This window comes from Loxodonta africana, chromosome 10 (genome assembly GCF_030014295.1).
Source record: "Loxodonta africana isolate mLoxAfr1 chromosome 10, mLoxAfr1.hap2, whole genome shotgun sequence".
Lineage (NCBI taxonomy): Eukaryota > Metazoa > Chordata > Mammalia > Proboscidea > Elephantidae > Loxodonta > Loxodonta africana.
In genome coordinates, this window is record NC_087351.1 from 24,024,619 (window position 1) to 24,044,827 (window position 20,209).

Here is a 20,209-nt window from a genome sequence, read left to right on the forward strand (position 1 = left end):
GCAGCATGTTACTTAAACCCATTATATTTTCCTTTTCTTCCTATTTCTGCTTTTTCCTCTTCCTTCTTCCTTACCATGAGTTGGGAGGCTTTTCTTTATTTCCCTCCCTCTTTTGGATTTCCTTTCCTTTCCTTCTTCATTTTCCCTCTTTATTCTTCTCTCCTTTCCCTTCGTCTCTTTATTCCTACCCCTTTTGAATTGCTTTTTTTTTAGAGTTATTAACACTGTCTATTGACAGGCTTCTTGTTCTAATGGACTTGTATGTGTTGGTAACAAGTCCTCAGTTGTGGAGTGTGAGTGAGGGAAGAGTGGCTAACTGGTATGGGGAGAGTCACATAAAGCAGTGACTTTCACAGTTTTTGTCAGTGATCCACAGTAAAGAACATAGTGAATTGTCTCCTGTCCCACACACATACACAATCTGAACAAAGTTTCACACAATAATACTTGTCTTTATGAAGTTTTCTCTTCTTTTTAAATTTTTTCTTTATTTTTGTTCTCTCTTTCTTTTACTTCTTAAAAACTCTGGTCACCACCCATTCGATTGAAGGCACCGTTGGGCAAGTGCATAAATTATATCTTGTTTCTCTTTGCTTTATGGTGGGTAAGGAGATAAGCAAGTTAGAAAACAGTCAGTTGCTAACTTAGAGAAAAAGTATTTGTTGGGGTAAATGATTGAGGGGCTCAGTGGGCAAAAGCAAGTGTTGAGCTCTCTGATAAATTCCTGCAGGCCATAGTTATGATAGAATTTTCTGTATATCTCCTCTAAGCAGCCCCTCTGCCTTCACTATGGTCTCCTAAATCTCTCTGGTCTCCTTATCCATTTTATTATTTTTCTGAATTTAAGTTCTGATTCTGGGAAGGCAAATCAAAACAGCTATTAGAAATGACTGGTTACTTGTATGAGATGGTAGTGTAAGTATTATAGGTGTCTGAGGGCAAGAAGAGTTGTACTGTAGCTGCCTATTTACCTAAGTGTCATGGATTAAATTGTGTCCCGCCCCACCGCCAAAATATGTGTCAGGTTAGGCCATGATTCCCAGTATTGTGTTGTCGTTATCCTCCATTTGGTGACTGATGTAATTTTCCCATGTATTGTAAATCCAGTCTCAGCCTGTAGTTAATGAGGCAAGATTAGATTATGTTAAAGAGGATTAGATTGGAATGTAATGTAAAGGGATTCAATGTAAAGGTAGTTTCCCTGGGGTGTGGCCTGCATCACCTTTTCTCTTGTTGTTGTTAGGAGCCGTTGAGTTGGTTCTAACTTATAGCCACCACATGCACAACAGAACCAAACACTGGTTGGTCCTGAGCCATCCTTACAATCGTTGTTACGCTTGAGCTCATTGTTGCAGCCACTGTGTCAATCCACCTTGTTGAGGGTCTTCCTTTTTTCCGCTGACCCTGTACTCTGCCAAGCATGATGTCCTTCTTCAGGGACTGATCCCTCCTGACAACATGTCCAAAGTATGTAAGATGCAGTCTCACCATGCTTGCTTCTAAGGAGCATTCTGGTTGTACTTCTTCTAAGACAGATTTGTTCGTTCTTTTGGCAGTCCATGGTATATTCAATGTTCTTTGCCAACACCACAATTCAAAGGCATCAACTCTTCTTCTGTCTTCCTTATTCATTGTCCAGCTTTCACGTGCTTTTCTCTTATAAGATGTAAAAGGATAGGAAAGCAATCAGAGCGTGTCCTTTATTTCTGGGGTTCCATTGAGTTGAAGCTCTTAGTCTGGGGAAGGTTGATGATAAGGGCCTTCCTCCAGAGCCAATAGAGAAAGCCTTCCCCTGGAGCTGACAACCTGAATTTGGACTTTTAGCCTCCTAGACTGTGAAAGAATAAACGTCTGTTTGTTGAAGCCACCCATTTGTGGTATTAGATAACTAAGACACTGAGTGACAATATAAATAAAATAAAAATAGCAGGAGAAATTTTACCTCTTTTATAGGTAATCAACTATTTCATTTAAATAATAAAGCACATCAAGTCAGATAAATCACAAAATATTATTCTTGTGAGTTGCAGAATCTCTGCTAACTAGGAAGATTACACAGAAGGCAAAGAATAACATTTATTGCCTCTTAAGAGCAGGATAAATACACCAAGATAAATTTGTGATGCTATTACAACAGATGGAAAACCAAGTCTTGCTTTAATATGATTTTTGGCCCTAAAGCATTCCTAAGATTTTAATAAAATAAACCCATTAAAGGTGGGCTGTGCAAATTTTGCCCAAATTTTAACACATTTCATTAGTTCTTTTCAAATTCATTATTCGAAGCTACTATAAACCAAAACCTGTTGCTGTCAAGTTGATTTTGATTCTTGGTGACTGCATGTGTACTAGAGTGCAACTGCATTCTATAGAATTTTCTATGATTAATTTTTTGGAAGTAGATTGTCAGTTCTTTATTTCATGGTGCCTCTGGGTGAACTCAAACTGCCAACGTTTCGCTTAGCACCCAAGTGCATTAACTGTTTACACCACCCAAAGAAAAAACAAAAAACACTGATTTTAAGCCAAGGCAAATAGAATTTTCTTCCTAAAAATCTTCTATAGCTTTCTATATCCATTCATTTTTCTTTTTTACTATCTACTCCTACATTCTGCAACAACTAGACTTTTTATCTTAGGATAAGTCTACTCTTATCCAGATATTACCTTGCATGCTCGGTCTTATTTCTTGGCTACTATTACTTCTAGTGTAGTCTCAATTATCTGTATTAATCATGACTTAACTAACATAACTAACTTCTATTTTACAGAGAGTACCTGAAGGTTGGTAATTGAGAATTGTCTGTCATATAGAATTATCTTAGTAGAATAGCTGCCTTAGCTGTCTAGTGCTGCTATGACAGTAATACCACAAGTGGATGGCTTCAAAAAAGAAAATTTATTCTCTTCCAGTCTAGTAGGCTAGACGTCCAAATTCAGGACATCAGCTCCAGAAGGCTTTCTCTCTCTGTTGGCTCTGGAGGAAGGTCCTTCTTGTCAATCTTTCCCTGGTCAAGGAACTTTTCAACACAGGGATCCCAGTTCCAAAGGACACACTCTTCTGGCACTACTTTCTTGATGGTATGAGATCCTCTTGTCTCTTGGCTAGCATCTCTCTTTTATATCTCAAAAGAGATTGGCTCAAGACTCAATTCAATCTAGTAGTCTGAGTCCTGCATCATTAATGTAACTGCCAATAATCCCATCTTATCAACATCATAGTGATAGGATTTACAACACATAGGAAAATCACATCAGATGACAAAATGATGACAGTCACACAATACTGAGAATCATAGCCTAGCCAAGTTGACATATGTTTTTGGGGGACACAATTCAATCAACGACACCAGCAAAGCACAAGAGCCCTGAAAATATAAACCCTTACAGCCAAACATATTCTCTTCACACTTTTTTTTTATTGTGCTTTAAATGAAAGTTTACAGAGCAAATTAGTTTCTCATTTAAAAAGTTAATACAGACTTTCTTTTGAGGCATTGGTTGCCAACCCCACATAGTGTCAACACTCTCTCTTTCTCAACTGGGCTTCCCCATTACCAGCTTTCCTGTCTCCTCCTGCCGTCTAGTCCTCGCACCTGGGCTGGTGTGCCCATTTAGTCTCCTATTGTTTTACGGGCCTGTCTAATCTTTGGCTGAGGGATGAACCTCAGGAGTGACTTCAGTACTGAGTTAAAAGGGTGTTTGGGGGCCATACTCTCAGGGTTTCTTCAGTCTATGTCAGACCAATAAGTCTAGTCTTTTTTTGTGCGTTAGAATTTTGTTCTACATTCTTCAGCTCTGTCCAGGACTGTCTATTGTGACCCTGTCAGAGCAGTAGGTGGTGGTAGCTGGGCGCCATCTAGTTGTGCTGGACTCAGTCTGGTGGAGGGTGGCATAGTTGCGGTCCACTAGTCTTTTGGATTAATCTTTCCCATGTGTCTTGCGTTTTATTCATTCTCCTTTGCTGCAGACAGAGTGGGGCCATTGGAGTTTTGGATGGCTGCTCACAAATTTTAAGACTCCGGACTCTACTAACCAAAGAAAGATGTAGAATGTTTTCCTTATAAACTATGTTATGCCAGATGAGCTAGATGTCCCCCAAGATCATGGTCCCCACCCCTCAAACCAGTAATGCAGTCTCTAAGAGTGTTTGGATGTGCCTATGAAGCATCCATGACCTTGTCTTGGTCAAGTCGTGCTGACTTCCCCAGTATTGTATAGTGTCTTACTCTTCACCAGAGTTACCACTTATCTACTGTCTAAATCAAAAACCAGACCTGTTGCTGTGGCATCGATTCTGATTCATAGTGACCCTATAGGACAGAGGAGAACTTCCCCATAGTGTTTCCAAGGAGTGGGTGGTGGATTTGAACTGCTGACCTTTTCGTTACTAAATGAGCTCTTAACAACTGCACCATCAGGGCTCCATATATTGTCTACTTAGTGATTTTCCCTTCCCTCCTCTTCCCTTTCTTATTACCATCAAAGATTGTTTCTTTCTCTCTGTAAACCTTTTCATGAGTTTTTATAATAGTGGTCTCATATAGTATTTGTCCTTTTGGAATTGACTGATTTCACTCAGCATAATGCCCTCCAGATTCATCCATGTTATGAGATGTTTGCAGATTCATCATTGTTCTTTATCATTGTGTAGTATTCCATTCCGTGTATGTATCATAGTTTGTTGATCCATTCATCTGTTGATGGGCACTTAGGTTATTTCCATCTTTTGCTATTGTGAATAATGTTGCAATGAACATGGTTGTGCACATGTTTATTTGTGTGATGCCTCTTTTTTCTCTAGGATATAGTCCTAGGATTGGGATTGCTGGATTGTGTGATATTTCTCTTTCTAGCTTTTTAAGGAGGTGCCATATTATTTTCCATAGTAGTTGTTAACATTTTACATTTCACCAGCAGTGCATAAGATTTTCAGTCTCCTCACAGCTTCTTCAACATTAGTTTTTTTTCTGTGTTTTTTGATTTGTGACTGTAATGTTGGAGTGAGGTAGTACCACATTTTAGTTTTGATTTGCCTTTCTCTAATGGCTAGTGATCTCAAGCATTTCCTCATGTTTCTTTTAGCTGCCTAAACTTCTTTGATAAAGCGTCTGTTCATATCCTTTGCCCATTTTTTATCTGGAGTATTTGCCTTTTTGTTATAGAGGTGTTGAATTTTCCTATAGATTTTAGAGTTCAAACTTTTGTCAGATTTGTCATAGCCAAAGATTTTTTCCCAGTCTGTAGGTTCTCTTTTTCATTCTTTGTGAGAAGTCTTTTGATAAGCTTAAGTGTTTAATTTTTAGAAGATCCCAGTTATCTAGCTTTTCTTCCTGTGTTTGTATATCGTTAGTTGGCTTGTAACCTATTTATGCTGTGTATTAGGTCCTCGAGGGTTGATCCTATTTTTTCTTTTATGATCTTTATAGTTTTTGGTTTTATATTTAGGTCTTTGATCCATTTTGTATTAGTTTTTGTGTATGGTGTGAAGTAAGGGTGCTGTTTCATTATTTTAGATAGATGGTTATCCAGTTTTACCAGCACCATTAGTTAAAAAGAGTATCTTTTCCCCACTTAATGGGTTTTGGGCCTTTGTAGAAGATCAGGTGACCATAGGTGGATATTTTTACATTTGGGTTCTGGATTCTGTTTCATTGGTCAATGTGTCTGTAGTTGTACTAGTACTAGGCTGTTTTGACTATTATAGCTGTATAGAAGGGTCTGAGATTAGGTAGTGAGAGGTTTCCTACTTTGTTCTTCTTCTTCAAGAGTTTTTTACTTATCTGGGATCTCTTTCTTTTCCATGTAAATTAATGATTAGTTTTTCCATCTAGTTAAAGAATGCTGTTGGTATTTGGATCAGCATTGTGTTATAGATTGCTTTTGGGTAGAACTGACATTTTCACATTGTTGAGTCTACCTACCCTTGAGCGTGATAAGTTTTCCTGTTTACGTAGGTCTCTTTTTTTTTTTTTTTTTTGCAGTAGTGTTTTGTGTTTTTACATACCCGGTTAGATTTAATATTTTATTTTTTTAGGGGCCATTATAAATGGTATTTCTTTCCTGATTTCCTTTTTGTGTTTTTCTTAACTGGTGTACAGGAATACAAGTGATTTTTTTATGTTTGTATTAAATCCTGTTACTCTGCTGAATCTTTCTATTAGTTCCAATAGTTTTCTGGTGGAGTCTTTTGGGTTCTTTATGTATAGTATCATATCTTAAGCAAATAGCTTTATGTATAGTATCATATCTTAAGCAAATAGCTTTTACTTCTTCTTTACCAACTTGGGTACCGTTTTCTTATTCTTGCCTTATTGCTCAAATTTGGACTTCCAGCAGAATGTTAAATAGGAGTGGTGACAAAAGGCATCCTTGTCTTATTCCTGTTCTCAGGGGGAATGTTTTCAGTCTCTCTCTGTTGAGAATGATGTTAGCTGTTGGTTTCGTATAGATGCCCTTTATTGTGTTGAGGAATTTCCATTCTATACTGATTTTACCGAGTGTTTTTATCAGGAACTGGTGTTGGACATTTTCGAATGCCTTTTATGTGTCTATGGAGATGATCATGTGATTCTTTTATTTTTGTGTTGGATTATGTTGATTGATTTTCTAATGTCAAGCCATCCTTACATACCTGGTATGAATCCCACTTGGTCGGGGTGTATTTTTTTTTAATATGATGCTGAATTCTATTGGCTAGAATTTTGTTGAGGAATATTGATCTGTAATTTTCTTTTTTTGTGGTGTCATTGCCTGGTTTTGGTATCAGGGTCATGCTGGCTTCATAGGATTAATTCGGGAATATCCCTTCCTTTTCTATGTTCTGAAGTAGTGTTTGTAGTACTGGTGCATGCTCTTCTATGAATGTGTTTTAGAATTCTCCAGTGAAACCAAGTGGGTCAGGGTTGTTTTTTTTTTTTTTTTTACTACCTTTTCAATCTCTTCTCTTATTATGGCTCTGTTCCGATTTTCTGCCTCCGTTTGTGTTAGTTTAGGCATGTAATGTGTTTCTAGAATTTTGTGCATTTCCTCGAGGTTTTCACGTTTGTTGGACTATAGTTTTTCATAATACTACATTATGATCCTTTTTATTTCAGTTGGGTCTGTTATAATGTCCCCCATTTCATTTCTTATTTGGGTTATTTGTGTCCTCTCCTATTTTTCTTTTGTCAATTGGCCAGTGGTTTGTCGATTTTGTTAATCACCTCAAAGAACCCACTGTTGGTTTTATTGATCTTTTTTATTGTTTTTCTATTCCCTATTTCATTTATTTCTGCTCTGACCTTTATTATTTCCTTTATTTTAGTGGCTTGGGCTTCTTTTGCTGTTCTCTTTCTATTTGTTCAAGTTATATAGCTACTGTTTTGGTTTTGTCCCTTTCTTCTCTTTTGATGTGTGTGTCTACTGCTATAAATTGACTTCTGAGCACTGTCTTTGTTGTGTCCCAAAGGTTTTGGTATGATGTGCTTTCGTTCTTGTTTAATTTTAAGAATTTTTTAATTCTATTTTTTTATTTCTTCTATTACTAAGTAGTTTTTACCACATCTAATTCCGTTTCCACGTATTTGATGTTTTTTCTTTGATCTTCCTGTTATTAATTTGTACTTTTATGGCACTGTGATCAGAGAGGATGCTTTGCATTCCTTAATGTTTTGGATTTTGTTGAGGGTTGTTACGTGGCCTCAGATATGGTCTATTCTGGAGAATGTTCCATGTGCATTAGAAAAGAACGTGTACTTTGCTGCTGTTGGGTGGGGTGTTCTATATACGTCTATGACGTCAAGTTGGTTGATTATGGCATTTAGATCTTCTGTATCTTTGTTGGGTTTGTTTCTAAATGTTCTGTCCTTTAATGAGAGTGGCATGTTGAAGTCTGCTATTATTGTGGAACTGTCAATTTCTCTTTTCAGTGCTGTTAGTTTGTTTTATGTATTTTGGAGCCCAGTCATTGAGTGCAAAGATATTTATTATGGTTATGTCCTCATGATGGATTCTCCCTTTAATCAGAGTATAATGTCCTTCCCTGTCTTTTATGGTGAATTTTATTTTGAAGTCTATTTTATCTGAGATTAGTATTGCCACTACTGCCCTTTTTTTTGGTAGTTGTTTGCTTGATATATTTTTTCCATCCTTTGATTTTTAGTATATTTATGTCTTTTTTTTTTTTTAAGTGTGTTTCTTGTAGACAGCATATTGATGGATCCTGTTTTTTTAATCCATTCTGTCACTTCACTCTTTCTCTGTATGGGTGCTTTTAAGGAATTTATGTTTAGTGTGAATATTGATAAGTATGTTTATTGTTGTCATTTTGTAGTGCTTTTCTGTGGTGCTGACATTTTCTTTGTTCCTCTTACTCTCTTGTGCTGAATTCCTTTTGTTTGTGGATTTTATTTGTAATTTCTTTCATTTTTGTAGATTTTGTGTTTACTGAGACTTTGTTTTTCTTGTTTATTTTGATGAGTAAGTTTGTTAACTTTCTTTGTGGTTCCTTGAAATTTACCTCTATGTTCCTAAGCTTAAACCAACCTTTGATTGCTGTCTATTGCCTTGACTTCCTCTACATTTGTAAGTTCTATACGTACACTGTTTATTCTCTCTTTTATTCTGATGTTGTTGTCATTTACAGATTGACGTCTTTGGTTCCCTGTTTTAAATCTTTACTTTCATTTTATCCTTGATTATTTTTTAACCTAGGTTGCTTTATAGCTGATGCTGTCCTGTGTACTGGATTCACTTTGTTGTCTGATGTTGTTGGTTCTCTAACTGAAGGACTCCCTTTAATAATTCTTGTAAGTTTGTTTTGATTTTTACATATTCCCTTAATTTCTGCTTATTTGGAAATGTCCTAATTTTGCCATCATATTTGAGCTAGAGTTTTGCAGGATATATTATTCTTGGTTGACAATATTTTTCTTCTAATGTTTTACAAATGTCATCCCATTGCCTTCTTGCCTGCATGGTTTCTGCCAGGTGATCAGAGCTGAGTCTTATTTTTTCCCCTTGTATGTTATTTTTCCTTTTTCTTGAGTTGTCTTTGGTTTTGGCAAGTGTGATTATGATATGTCTTGGTGACTTTCTTTTGGGGTCTATCCTATATGGGGTTAGTTGAGCTTCTTGGATGGTCAGCGTCTCATCTTTCATGATATTAGGGAAAATTTCTGTCAGCAGATTTTCAGTGATCCTCTCTGTGTTTTCCATTTTCACTCCCTACTCTAGATCACTGATCACGTGCAAACATTGCTCTCGATTGTATCCCACCTTGTTTTCAGTGTTTCTTCATTCTTTCCTCTGATTTTTCCTTAGCAAATTGGTGTCCAAGAATTTGTCTTCAATTTCACTGATACTGTTTTCTATTGTTTCAAATTTGCTCCAAAACTTTCTATCGCACCATCCATTTCTGAAATCTTTAGTTTAACTTTTGGATTTTTAACTGCTGTTTTTGTATGATTTCTAGTTTATTTATTTTGACATTTTGTTCCTGTATTATTTTCTTGGATTCTTCCATTACTTTCTCTGTTTTTCCTGATTTTGTCTGTATTTTTCTTGATTTTGTTTTTTTCCTTATTTTTGTCTGTGTTTTTCTTCAGTTCTTTTCTTATCTCTTGGAAAGCCTTGAATATTAGAGTTTTGAATTCTTTTTCAGGTAGTTCCAGTGCCTTTTCTTCTACTGGAAGGTCATCTTGTGTTTTAGTTTGGTCACTTTCTAGAGCAATTCTGTCCTTTTTTTTTTTTGACATTGTCTGCTGTCTTCAGGATACTCTGGAATTATTTTCTTGTAGATTTGTTTGTTTTGTCTTGCGTTTTTGTTTTATTTGGTTATACCTGGGCAGGTGGGCTGGGCTTGTTTTGTTCTTGGTTGTCTGTGGCACGATACTTCTCACCACCTTGTCCATGTGGGCAGGACCAGTCATTCAGCTATGGTGCAGCAGGGTAGGTCCTGCGGTGGGAAGAAGGGTGGGGATGGGTCAGTTGTAGTACAAACTGGTGCCTATGGAGTGGGGCTAGGGTGGGGTCCTGGAGTCTGTGGTTCCATGCTGGTGCCTCTTGGGGGTGCAGCACTCATGCATGGTGCAGATAGGCAGGTGGGAAGAGAAAGGATGTGATGTGTGGAGCAAATAGGTGAGAGAAAGAAGAGTGGACCAGAAGCAAAGAAAAATAGAGCAAAAATAAAGTAAAATAATACACAAACAAATTAAGGGGAAAAAAGTAAATAAAATGGTGGCCCAGTGAGATTTGACTGGTGGAGGCATGTCACACCAGGAGGCTATGTTATGGTGGCTGTCTAGTCAATTGTTGCAGCTTGGCTTTTCGAGAAGGAGTGTGGGTGGCACGCAGGGTTATGTTGGTGGAAGAAAGGAAAGGAAAGAAGGGAAAGAGAGAGAAGAAAAATAAGAAAACAACAATTATAAAAAATGTGGTGCTGGAGGAGCTGGCTGTTGGGGGAAGAGTGAAATTGGGATGGCAACGAGCTGATGTCTCTTTTACCATGAGGTGTGGCACAACCCATCAAGAAGAGACAGAAGCAGCACAGGGAGTAGATGAGAGCGAGAAGGAAAAGGGGAAAGGTAAATGGTAAAGAAAAATTGAAAATATGGTATTGAGGGGCCCGGCTATGGAGACAGCATAAACCCAGGAAGCCACATGCAAGAGAATCTCTATCAGAGTGATACAGCACAGCCAGTCAAGAAGGGGAGGCTGCATATGGGGCTAGGTGGGTGGAAGAAAGGAAAAGAAGGAATGGAGAGAGAGAAGAAACAGAAAACAAAACAAAAAAAAAAAACAAAGCAAACAAACTAAAAAAATTTGGTGCAGAGGGAGTCAGTTGCAGGGGGTAGTGCAGATTTGGGGAAGCCATGTGCCAGTAACTTTTAGCCAAGCAGTGCAGCACAGCCCTTCAAGAGGGAGCAGGGTGGCACACAGGGCTAGGTGGGTGGGACACAGAAAAGGAAGGAAGGGAAAGATAGAGAAGAAACAAACAAACAAAGCAGCAAAAAATGTAGCACTGAAGGGGCTGACTGGTGGGGGTGGCACGAACATAGGGAGGCTGTGTGCTGGTGGCTTTCTAATCAAGCAGTGCAGCATGGCCCTTGAGAATGGGCAGGGATGGTACACTCAGCTAGGTGGACAAGAGAAAGGAAAAGAAGGAAGGGATAGGAAGAAAAGAAACAAACAACAACAACAAGAAAATATGATGCTGAAGGTGTCAGCCCATGGGGAATTTAATTCCTGCATCCCAGGGACTCAGAATATGATCTAGAAGGTGTTGCATAGGCTCCAGGTGGGTATACCTCTTTATTCCCTTGAAATCTTTACCCCATGGTTAAGGATATGACTGGAGAAGGGCTAATTTAGGGTTCTCTTCGATAAGTTGATCAGGGCAGAGAACTTCCTTGCTTGGGTGAAAGGTCAGTACTGCTTGCTGGGAGTCACAGATCCCAATTACCAGGGGAAATTGGGTTTCTGTTACACAAGTCCAGAACTCAGTGGTTTAACCTGAATGTTTCTAAGTACTCTTTTGCCCAACAATTCTTGTCAATGTAAAACAGCAACAGCTAAATAAACAAAGAATCATCTCAGGACTAATACCCTATAAGAATGAAATCTTGATCTCCCCACCAGGTAGGGTACCCTATCTGAGTAGATAATGATGATAAGATGAAGTGAGGGAAATTCTGTAACCAGCATAATCCTCATGTCTATCTACAGAAATAGAGATTATGACAGCTATGTTTGTGTCAATTATTTTTGTCTCTTCCTCAGTACCCCCCAAAACAACCTAAATTATATGAAAAATACTAGTGGTGGCTAATATTTTGGGTTTAGATCATTCTGCAATGATATAAGAAGCAGTTACTTTTCTATAATGCTTAATCCATTATACTCCACTTACAAATCTCCCCAGTCTTACACATCTCTGGGAAAAAAGGCAAGAGTAGATTTAGACAGTAAAAGCATTGCTTCTGCTTGTCCCTCCAGTTCCACTCAACCCTTCTCCATTTAACTTTGTGCCTTGGGAATCTGACCTGATACCAAAAAACCAAACCCAGCGCCGTCAAGTCGATTCCGACTCATAGCGACCCTATAGGACAGAGTGGAACTGCCCCATAGTTTCCAAGGAGCGCCTGGCAGATTTGAACTGCCGACCCTTGGGTTAACAGCTGTAGCACTTAACCACTATGCAACCAGGGTTTCCCTGACCTGAATAGGCTACATTAATAGGCTTCCTTGTCTTCAGTTTTCTCATTGCTTTGGCCAATGGAACTCGAACAAGAAATCAAAATGAGGGATGATGATGAGGAAGATGGGGTCAGTTATGTTTATCCCTTTATCTGCAGGATCACAGCGGGCTGGCTGTGTTCTTCTGCAGCGGTCCTCTCCACTAAGCTCTTCAATTCTAGGTTTTACAACTATTCTCTGTCCTAGAAGTAGTAGACATCCCTGCTGTTACTAGCCTGGGATATTGCTCCCGCCTTTGTTCTCCCTCACACTGCCCCAGCTTTGTAAATATTCCCATTAGTAAGCTGTTCTCAAGTTATCCAATTTGAGTGTCCTAGAAGCATCATGGTTGATACAAGTGCACAAAGTTTAAAGTCAAAATCTCTGCTTTCTCTCCTAGCGATCCCACTGCCCTGAAGAACTTAATGAAAAAAGTTTATTGTTCATTTTTCTTGATTCATATCTATTCATAAGCTCAGGATCATATGACATACGCTCTTTTGCTATCCAGTGTTTCACTCACCAGTATACTTTGGCTATAAAGAGTCTGAAAATGTTTTGTAGTGGCTTCAGAGAATTTGGGTATACGGATGTAATATAAACAATTTATCATCAGTTGGTAAATACTTCTGTAGTTTCAGTTTTAAGATCTATTCACTGGAGCAAGATTCTATAAAACTAAATCTTTCTGTACAAGCAAAAGAACTCAATATCCTATTGTTTAAAAATGAAATATTTGCATACATTTTCCTACCGTTTTACTATACAAAAGTTAAGGGTATTGGCTTGTAGAGATGATCAATAAGAGTATAATAAAATCATTTCTGTTTTATATGTCTCTTTTTAAATATTACTTCTCATATTTATAAAATAGCCAATAAAAATGATACAAAGATATTAAACAGAAAATATTCCACTCTCATTTTTCTCTTCCCCTCTAGTGCCTTATTATGAGTTTTTAGAACCTTTGGTTGTTTTGGTCAAACTAAACAGTTCTCTAGGGGCAAAGTCCCTCAAACCCTGAGCTCCTTCTAAACTCATGTCCTTGCAGTATTCCTTGGTCACTGTCTTGTGCAGGTGTTAATTAGCTTCATTTCCTTCAACTGCAAGATTTTTTGTGACATTTTTTGTTAAGTGAACACAGGCAAACCTCAGACTCCATAAAGTTGTTCTACTCTGGTTACAGGTAAAATGGAAGGATGGAAATAAATTTAAGAATAAGAAGAGTAACTGTAGAGTCATACATGGTTCTGTTTTTGGAATTGCTACAGACATGAATCTCTCCTAAAGGGCTTGTGTTTTATCCTGAAGCAGAGCAGACAGCCTCTGGCATAAGGAGTTGAATATTATAGGAGAATGATTGTGAACAAAGGTATTGGCTTACTGGAAAATGTTAACTGACCTTGACTTTTAACTAAAATAATACTGTATCTACTGTAATGTGAAAGATATTAGAAAATGTAACAAGGGTTTGTGATGTTTTGAGTTCAGTACAGGCTGTGAATAATTACTCTGTTACCAGCACCGACTATATGATTGATTCTCATTCTGCTACTTGATAAACAGGAAAGACACATTATGACACTCAAAAATTAAAAAAAAAAAAATGAAAAGCACAGGCTATTTTATTTTTCTCTCTATTACTTTTTCAAGACAACTCCAAGAGAGATGAGGTATTAGCTCATCATTTTATGTGAAAAAGGAAGCAAATTTATTAGAAATTCATCAAATGTATAAAATGGAGAAGCATCTTATAGAAACCTGAATGGAAAGAAAAGACCTGGAGATCAAAAAATCTGAAAGAAATATATAAATTTCAATGAATATCATTTTGATGTATCATGTGGAAAATTAGCATGAAACAAAACAAAACTTCTAGGAGATCAAATTAGTTTGCCTGCTCTCTTAGGTGCTTTAGACTTTGAGGGATTTTGTATTAGTTTTATCTCTAACGTAAAAGTAGAACAAAGAAGGGTTTGAAGAAGGTTGAGAAATGTGAATTTTTTTTTTTTTTTGGCGTGGATAGGTGAGTGAGAAAAAGATCATAAGAGGAAATATAAAAGGTATTTAGTTTGTTGATTCTTGTAAAAAGAATGCTAAGTGATGCGTTACTTTGTCATGCACACAAAGTTATTTGAAAGGGATATTGGAAATTGTATTACACACAGTTACAAAAATAAAAGAGGAGGTTGTCTTAAATTGAAGGAGGCAGGATTTTACATGGCTATAAAGAAGGTTTTATGAGGATTTGAAAAATAAAATGCAGGAAGCTTGAGCTGAGATAAAAAAGGGTGGTGCTAAATTCTTAATCTTAGATTGAGGAACAAATTTCTATGAAGTGAATGGTTTAGATTAATATCTTTTCAGCCTAGGAGCTGACTGCTTGATGATTCTATTATGTAGAACTTCAATTGCCAATATTTGTTTCACCTATAAAGGAATGATGTGTGGAAGTCTGTCAGAGGATTGATCAGTACTGTAGGGATCAAGAAAGTAGATTAAACACAATAGAACACAAAGCACTGGGCCTTGACTTACACATCGTGGATATTTAGTTTCATTAATGATGGGCATAATTACGTTGTTCAAGAAAACCTGTTTCAAAACTTTCTTTTTTGGGCACAGTCAATCTATGAGAAAGTGTTTTCAGAACACAATGAGCCAGGAGTTTTCTGCTGTGGGTATTTGATAACTTCCAGGTGAATAACTATCATATCCTAATCTCCTTGTAGAACCCTCTCTATGACTATTGCTCAGGCTTGAGCACACCTTCTATGTGTCAAGTGTATTTAAATCTTTGATGAGCTAAACTATGTGAGTTTCTATATTGTCTAATATTCATTGTACATTTCTCTTCCTTTTGGTATAATCCAGTGCCTTTTGGTATAGCTATGACAAAAACTATTCTTGATTCTCCCTACTTTCTTTTTCCAGTACCCATGTTTGGGCAACTAAAAAATACTCAGGAGCTCTGGTGATGCAGTGGTTTAGAGACCAGCAGCAAACCAAATGTGGGCAGGTGGAATCCACCAGCCACTCCTTGGAAACCCTGTGGGGCAGTTCTACTCTGTCCTATACGGCCACTATGAGTTGGAATTGACTCTATAGCAATGGGTTTGGTTTAGCTTTAAAGAATACTCAAGTGTTCCTGGTGGCACAACAGTTAATCCCTAGGCTGGTAGCACAGAAGTTGGTGGTTCGAACTCACCCAGTAGCTCTGTGGAAGAAAGACCTGGTGATCTGCAGCCGTAAAAATTACTGCCTAGAAAGCTTTATGGTTTCACTCAACCACGGAGGTTGGTATGAGTCGAAAATCGATTTGATGGCACCCACCGTCAACAACAACAAAGAATACTCAATGTGGTCCTAAAAGATTCCATATATTTGTCTCTCTCCTCTTTAAATCCACTTTTTTCAAACTTCCGGTTCCGTGATATTATAAATACATTATTTGCTAAAAAAACAAACAAATAAAAACCCTTACCTGCTGTGGAGAGGATTCCAACTCATAGTGACCCTGTAGGACAGAGTAGAAATGCCCCATAGGGTTTCCAAGGAGCTGCTGGTGAATTGGAATTGCTGGCCTTTTGGTTAGCAGCCGAGCTCTTAACCTCTGTGCCACCAGGGCTTCATTATTTGGTATACATAACAGTATTTTAGAGGGAGCACTGGTGGTGCAGTGGGTAAGAACAACAGCTGTTAACCAAAAGTTCTGCAGTTCAAATCCACCAGCCTCTCCTTGGACATTCTGTGGGGTATTTCTACTCTGTTATATAGGATGGCTGAGTTGGAATTGACTCAATGGCAACAGATTTTTGGGTTTTTCAAGCATGGATTTCATTTCTCTTCCAGGGAGAGAAGAGCTGCAGGTGGATGTGGCAGAAGTGCAGTTGAGGAAGAAGAACAAGTAGTTTTAAAACATAGAGGTCGATGTAGTGTGTGGCATTTTCAGGTAATAAACAGGTTTTTATGGGTCATGTGGTGCAAGAAATGGAGAAGGAGAATTGTTGGAAATCAGTTCAGAAAGAACCAGATTCCAAATGGCTTTGAATGCTCTATCAGAAGCTTGCAGTCATGTGGAGGAAAAAAGACCCATTAATCTATTGACACTATCTCAGGTCTTTTTGCATGTGGACAGATGTTTGTCGGAACAGAAAAAAAGTAGGAGAGAAAGGTGATGAGGCTTTGCAGTAGCCCTAATGAAGGCTGATGAGAGCAGGGACAGTGAGAAGAGAAAGGAGCAGATACATGGCATGTGCATTAAATTAAAAAAAAAGCATTGTGCCATGTATCAATGATTTTAAAAAGTACCAAAACAATATGACTGACACTGTACACTTTATTTCCAGATTTAACACATAAACAATTGTCTTTTGTTTAATCAAAATTTTTTTTGTAGTAAGCTATTATAAATACAATTGAAATCACTGTTCCAATTGAAATTCCCCACTGTCCCTCCCCAAAGAAAGTCACTATTTGAAGTTGTTGAGTATCTTTCCTGTTCAATTCTGCATACATTTTATACATATGTATGTATTTATAAACAATATATCAATAACTATTGATTCTTTTAAAAATCTATAAAAATAATGCAAGTATTATTTTATAATTTGATATTTTTCATTCAATATTACGTTACTGAGTCTTATTCATGATGAGAAAAGTAAGTTCAGTTCACTCAGATTACTTCCCAAGTAATTTGTTCAATTGCATTAACACATGATAACTTATACATCTATTCCTTTATTGTAGACAGTTAGGTTAATTCCATTACCAGATACATTTCACAGGAAGAATTAACTGGTCTTGATGACATACATTATTTCACATTTTCATATAAGTTCTGTAAGACATTAATCATTTCCGTTTTACAGAAGGGAAAAAGAGCTCACAGGTGAAATGCATATTACTCCAAACCACCAAGTATTGGGTGGCAGGATGTGATATATTGTTTTGTAGATACTGAAGCCTATATTCATTTCATTATGCCATGCAGCTTCTTTAAAAATAGTAAAAATAATTGCTAGAATATGTTGCAAGTGTTAAAATAAAGACGAATTCAAAGAATGACACAGTCACCTACAAGAGTCTAGCTTTAGTATCAAACTCCAGGTGAGTCTACAGTCTCTACAACCACATTGAGACTGATGATAAGATCAGAATACTGCAGTTCAAATGGCAGACTCAAGCTGTTTACTGAGGGCCTTTTATGTATTCAGCACTTTTCTTGACACTCTGGAGGTTATGAAGAAATATGATGGAATAGTTCTACGGTTCATTTGGGTTAAATATAAAACACTAGAAACAGAAAACAACTTGGTTTGGAGTAGTTAAGAGTTATTTCCTGAGGAGGTGAAACTTGAATATAGGCCACACTGAGAAGACTTCCATGTGGTTAGCTGGACCTTCTTCAGAGATTTCAGTTTCCTCTGGAGAAACAAAGTTTGAGTGGAGCAGATCCAACTGGTGTTTCCTGGTATGAATCCATTCAGAAGACTATTTGTTCCAAAAAGGAGTATTTTCCCAAACAATTAGTATAAAACCAAGTATTTTAGCAAAGTGCCAAGTTTCTCATGAACACTGAGGTACATTAATTGCATAGACAGTTGTTAGGGATAGTTAATCATGGAGACTAAACAGCAGTCATTGGTATGTCAATATATGACTGTGACGAGCTATAAAAGGGTCTCATCTTTCTTGACCAATTTTTTATCATCACCCTGCCACACATGTTTTTGCTGTGTGAATCTATGAGGAATAACAGGTAAATGAAAGAAGGGAGGAAATTGAGAAGAGCATTGATATTGTACGGGTCCCTGGGTGGCGCAAGTGGTTTGTACTCGACCCTTAACCTAAAGGTTAGTGGTTCAAACCAACCTACTGGTACCATAGATGAAAGGCCGGATGATCTGCTTCCATAAAGATTACTGCCAAGAATACTCCATGAAGTAGTTCTACTGTGTAATTCATGTGCTTGCCATGAGTCAGAATCAACTCGATGGCAATAGTTTTACTAATCTTGGAGTCAGTGGACCTGAGTTCTAGTATTAGCTGTAACATTAAATAAATTTATTGCCCTGCTCAAGTTACTTTACATTATTTGGGTATTTACTGTAAGGAATTGGCTCACATGAGTATGGGGTTTGGCAAGCCCAACATTCATAGGGCAGACTTCTAGACTAGAAACTCAAATAGGACTTAATGCTATGGTCTTGAGGCAGAAATTCTTCTCTGGGAGACCTCAGTTTTTGCTCTTAGGGCCTTCAACTGATTGGATGACAGGTTACTCACATTATCAAGGGTAATTGCCTTTATACAAAGTCAACTCATTGTAGATTTTAAACACATCTACAAAATACCTTCGCAGCAACAACAAGATTAGTGCTTTTAAATAACTGGGTACTATATCCTAGAAGTTTTAGGATATTACAGCCTTATGTTATACATAAGGTCTCCATGAGTCAGCACCAGCTCAATGGCAACTAACAATAATAGGTGGACAAATTTGAAACAACAAATTAACCTTCTTAGATGTTAAATGCAGAGTGAACTTGGTGGTAGAGAGCAGCTCCACATGGCAGCAACCAACTTCTCTGTGTGATCACAGTTTTAGGGTCCATGATCATATTAGGCTGGATGAAATGCCAAAGTGCAGAAGTTGTTGTTAGGGGCCGCCAAGTTGGTTCCTACTCATAGGGACCCTATGTGCAACAGAAGGAAATGCTGCTCGGTCCTATATCATCCTCACAATCATTGCTTCATTTGAGCCCATTGTTGCAGCCATTGTGAAGACTGGCTTTCATAATTTTGATTTTTATCATTCTAGTATATTAATATAATTCTCATAATTTATATTTCTTTCCATTTCCCTCTTTTAGAGTCAATGGATGGAACAAATCACTCTGTGGTATCAGAGTTTGTGTTCATGGGACTCTCCAGTTCCTGGGAGATACAAGTTATCCTCTTTGTGTTCTCCTCCATGCTTTATGTAGCAAGCTTGATGGGAAACTCCCTCATTATGCTCACTGTGAATTCGGATCCACACTTACACTCACCCATGTACTTCCTTTTGGCCAATCTCTCCTTCATTGACCTGGGTGGTTCTTCTATTGCTTCTCCCAAGATGATTTATGACCTTTTCAGAAAACGCAAAGTCATCTCCTTTGGTGGCTGCATTGCTCAGATCTTTTTCATCCATGTCATTGGTGGTGTGGAGATGGTGCTGCTCATAGTCATGGCCTTTGACAGATATGTGGCCATTTGTAAGCCTCTCCACTACCTGACCATCATGAGCCCACGAATGTGCATCTTCTTTTTAGTGTCAGCCTGGATGATTGGCCTTATACACTCTGTGGTTCAATTGGCTTTTGTAGTAAACTTACCTTTCTGTGGCCCCAATATGTTGGACAGCTTTTACTGTGACCTTCCTCAGGTAATCAAACTGGCCTGCACAGACACCTACAGACTGGAGTTCATGGTCATGGCCAACAGTGGATTCATCTCTGTGGGTTCCTTCTTCATACTGATCATTTCCTATATCATCATCCTTCTCACTGTTCAGAAACATTCTTCAGCTGGTTTATCGAAGGCCCTGTCCACACTTTCAGCTCATGTCACTGTGGTAGTTTTGTTCTTTGGTCCTTTGATATTCTTCTATACATGGCCATCTTCGTCCACACACCTGCATAAATTTCTGGCCATCTTTGATGGAGTTCTCACTCCTTTCCTGAATCCTGTCATTTACACATTCAGGAATCAGGAGATGCAGGTGGCAATGCAGAGAGTACTCAGACAGCTAGTGAGTTACGGGAAGATCTCTTAAGTGATTGACATTATTGTGAAGAGCCCATTCAGTATTGAAATTCTTATGTTGATGGCCAAACTCATACAGAAGCTTCTTTTGCCCTACATTAGCTTGATTATTTTGATACTGCCATCAAGTCTTTTGCTTCTTTCACTTAGGAGTGAGTGACATTTTCTTCTGAAAAGAGAG

At 37.8% G+C, this 20,209-nt stretch overlaps 1 protein-coding gene across 1 annotated transcript; it reads left to right on the forward strand.

Moving 5' to 3' along the window:
* Positions 1-19,099: 19,099 nt before the first annotated feature.
* On the forward strand, positions 19,100-20,209 carry LOC100669730 (olfactory receptor 4F3/4F16/4F29-like). The gene has a single exon (XM_003423097.3). It carries the CDS (start codon positions 19,100-19,102, stop codon positions 20,036-20,038), a length of 939 nt encoding a protein of 312 aa, XP_003423145.2. The 3' UTR covers positions 20,039-20,209.

Bases quoted from the DNA above. Each gene is read 5' to 3' on its own strand.
- LOC100669730 (XM_003423097.3), top strand. From the start codon at position 19,100: ATGGATGGAACAAATCACTCTGTGGTATCAGAGTTTGTGTTCATGGGA.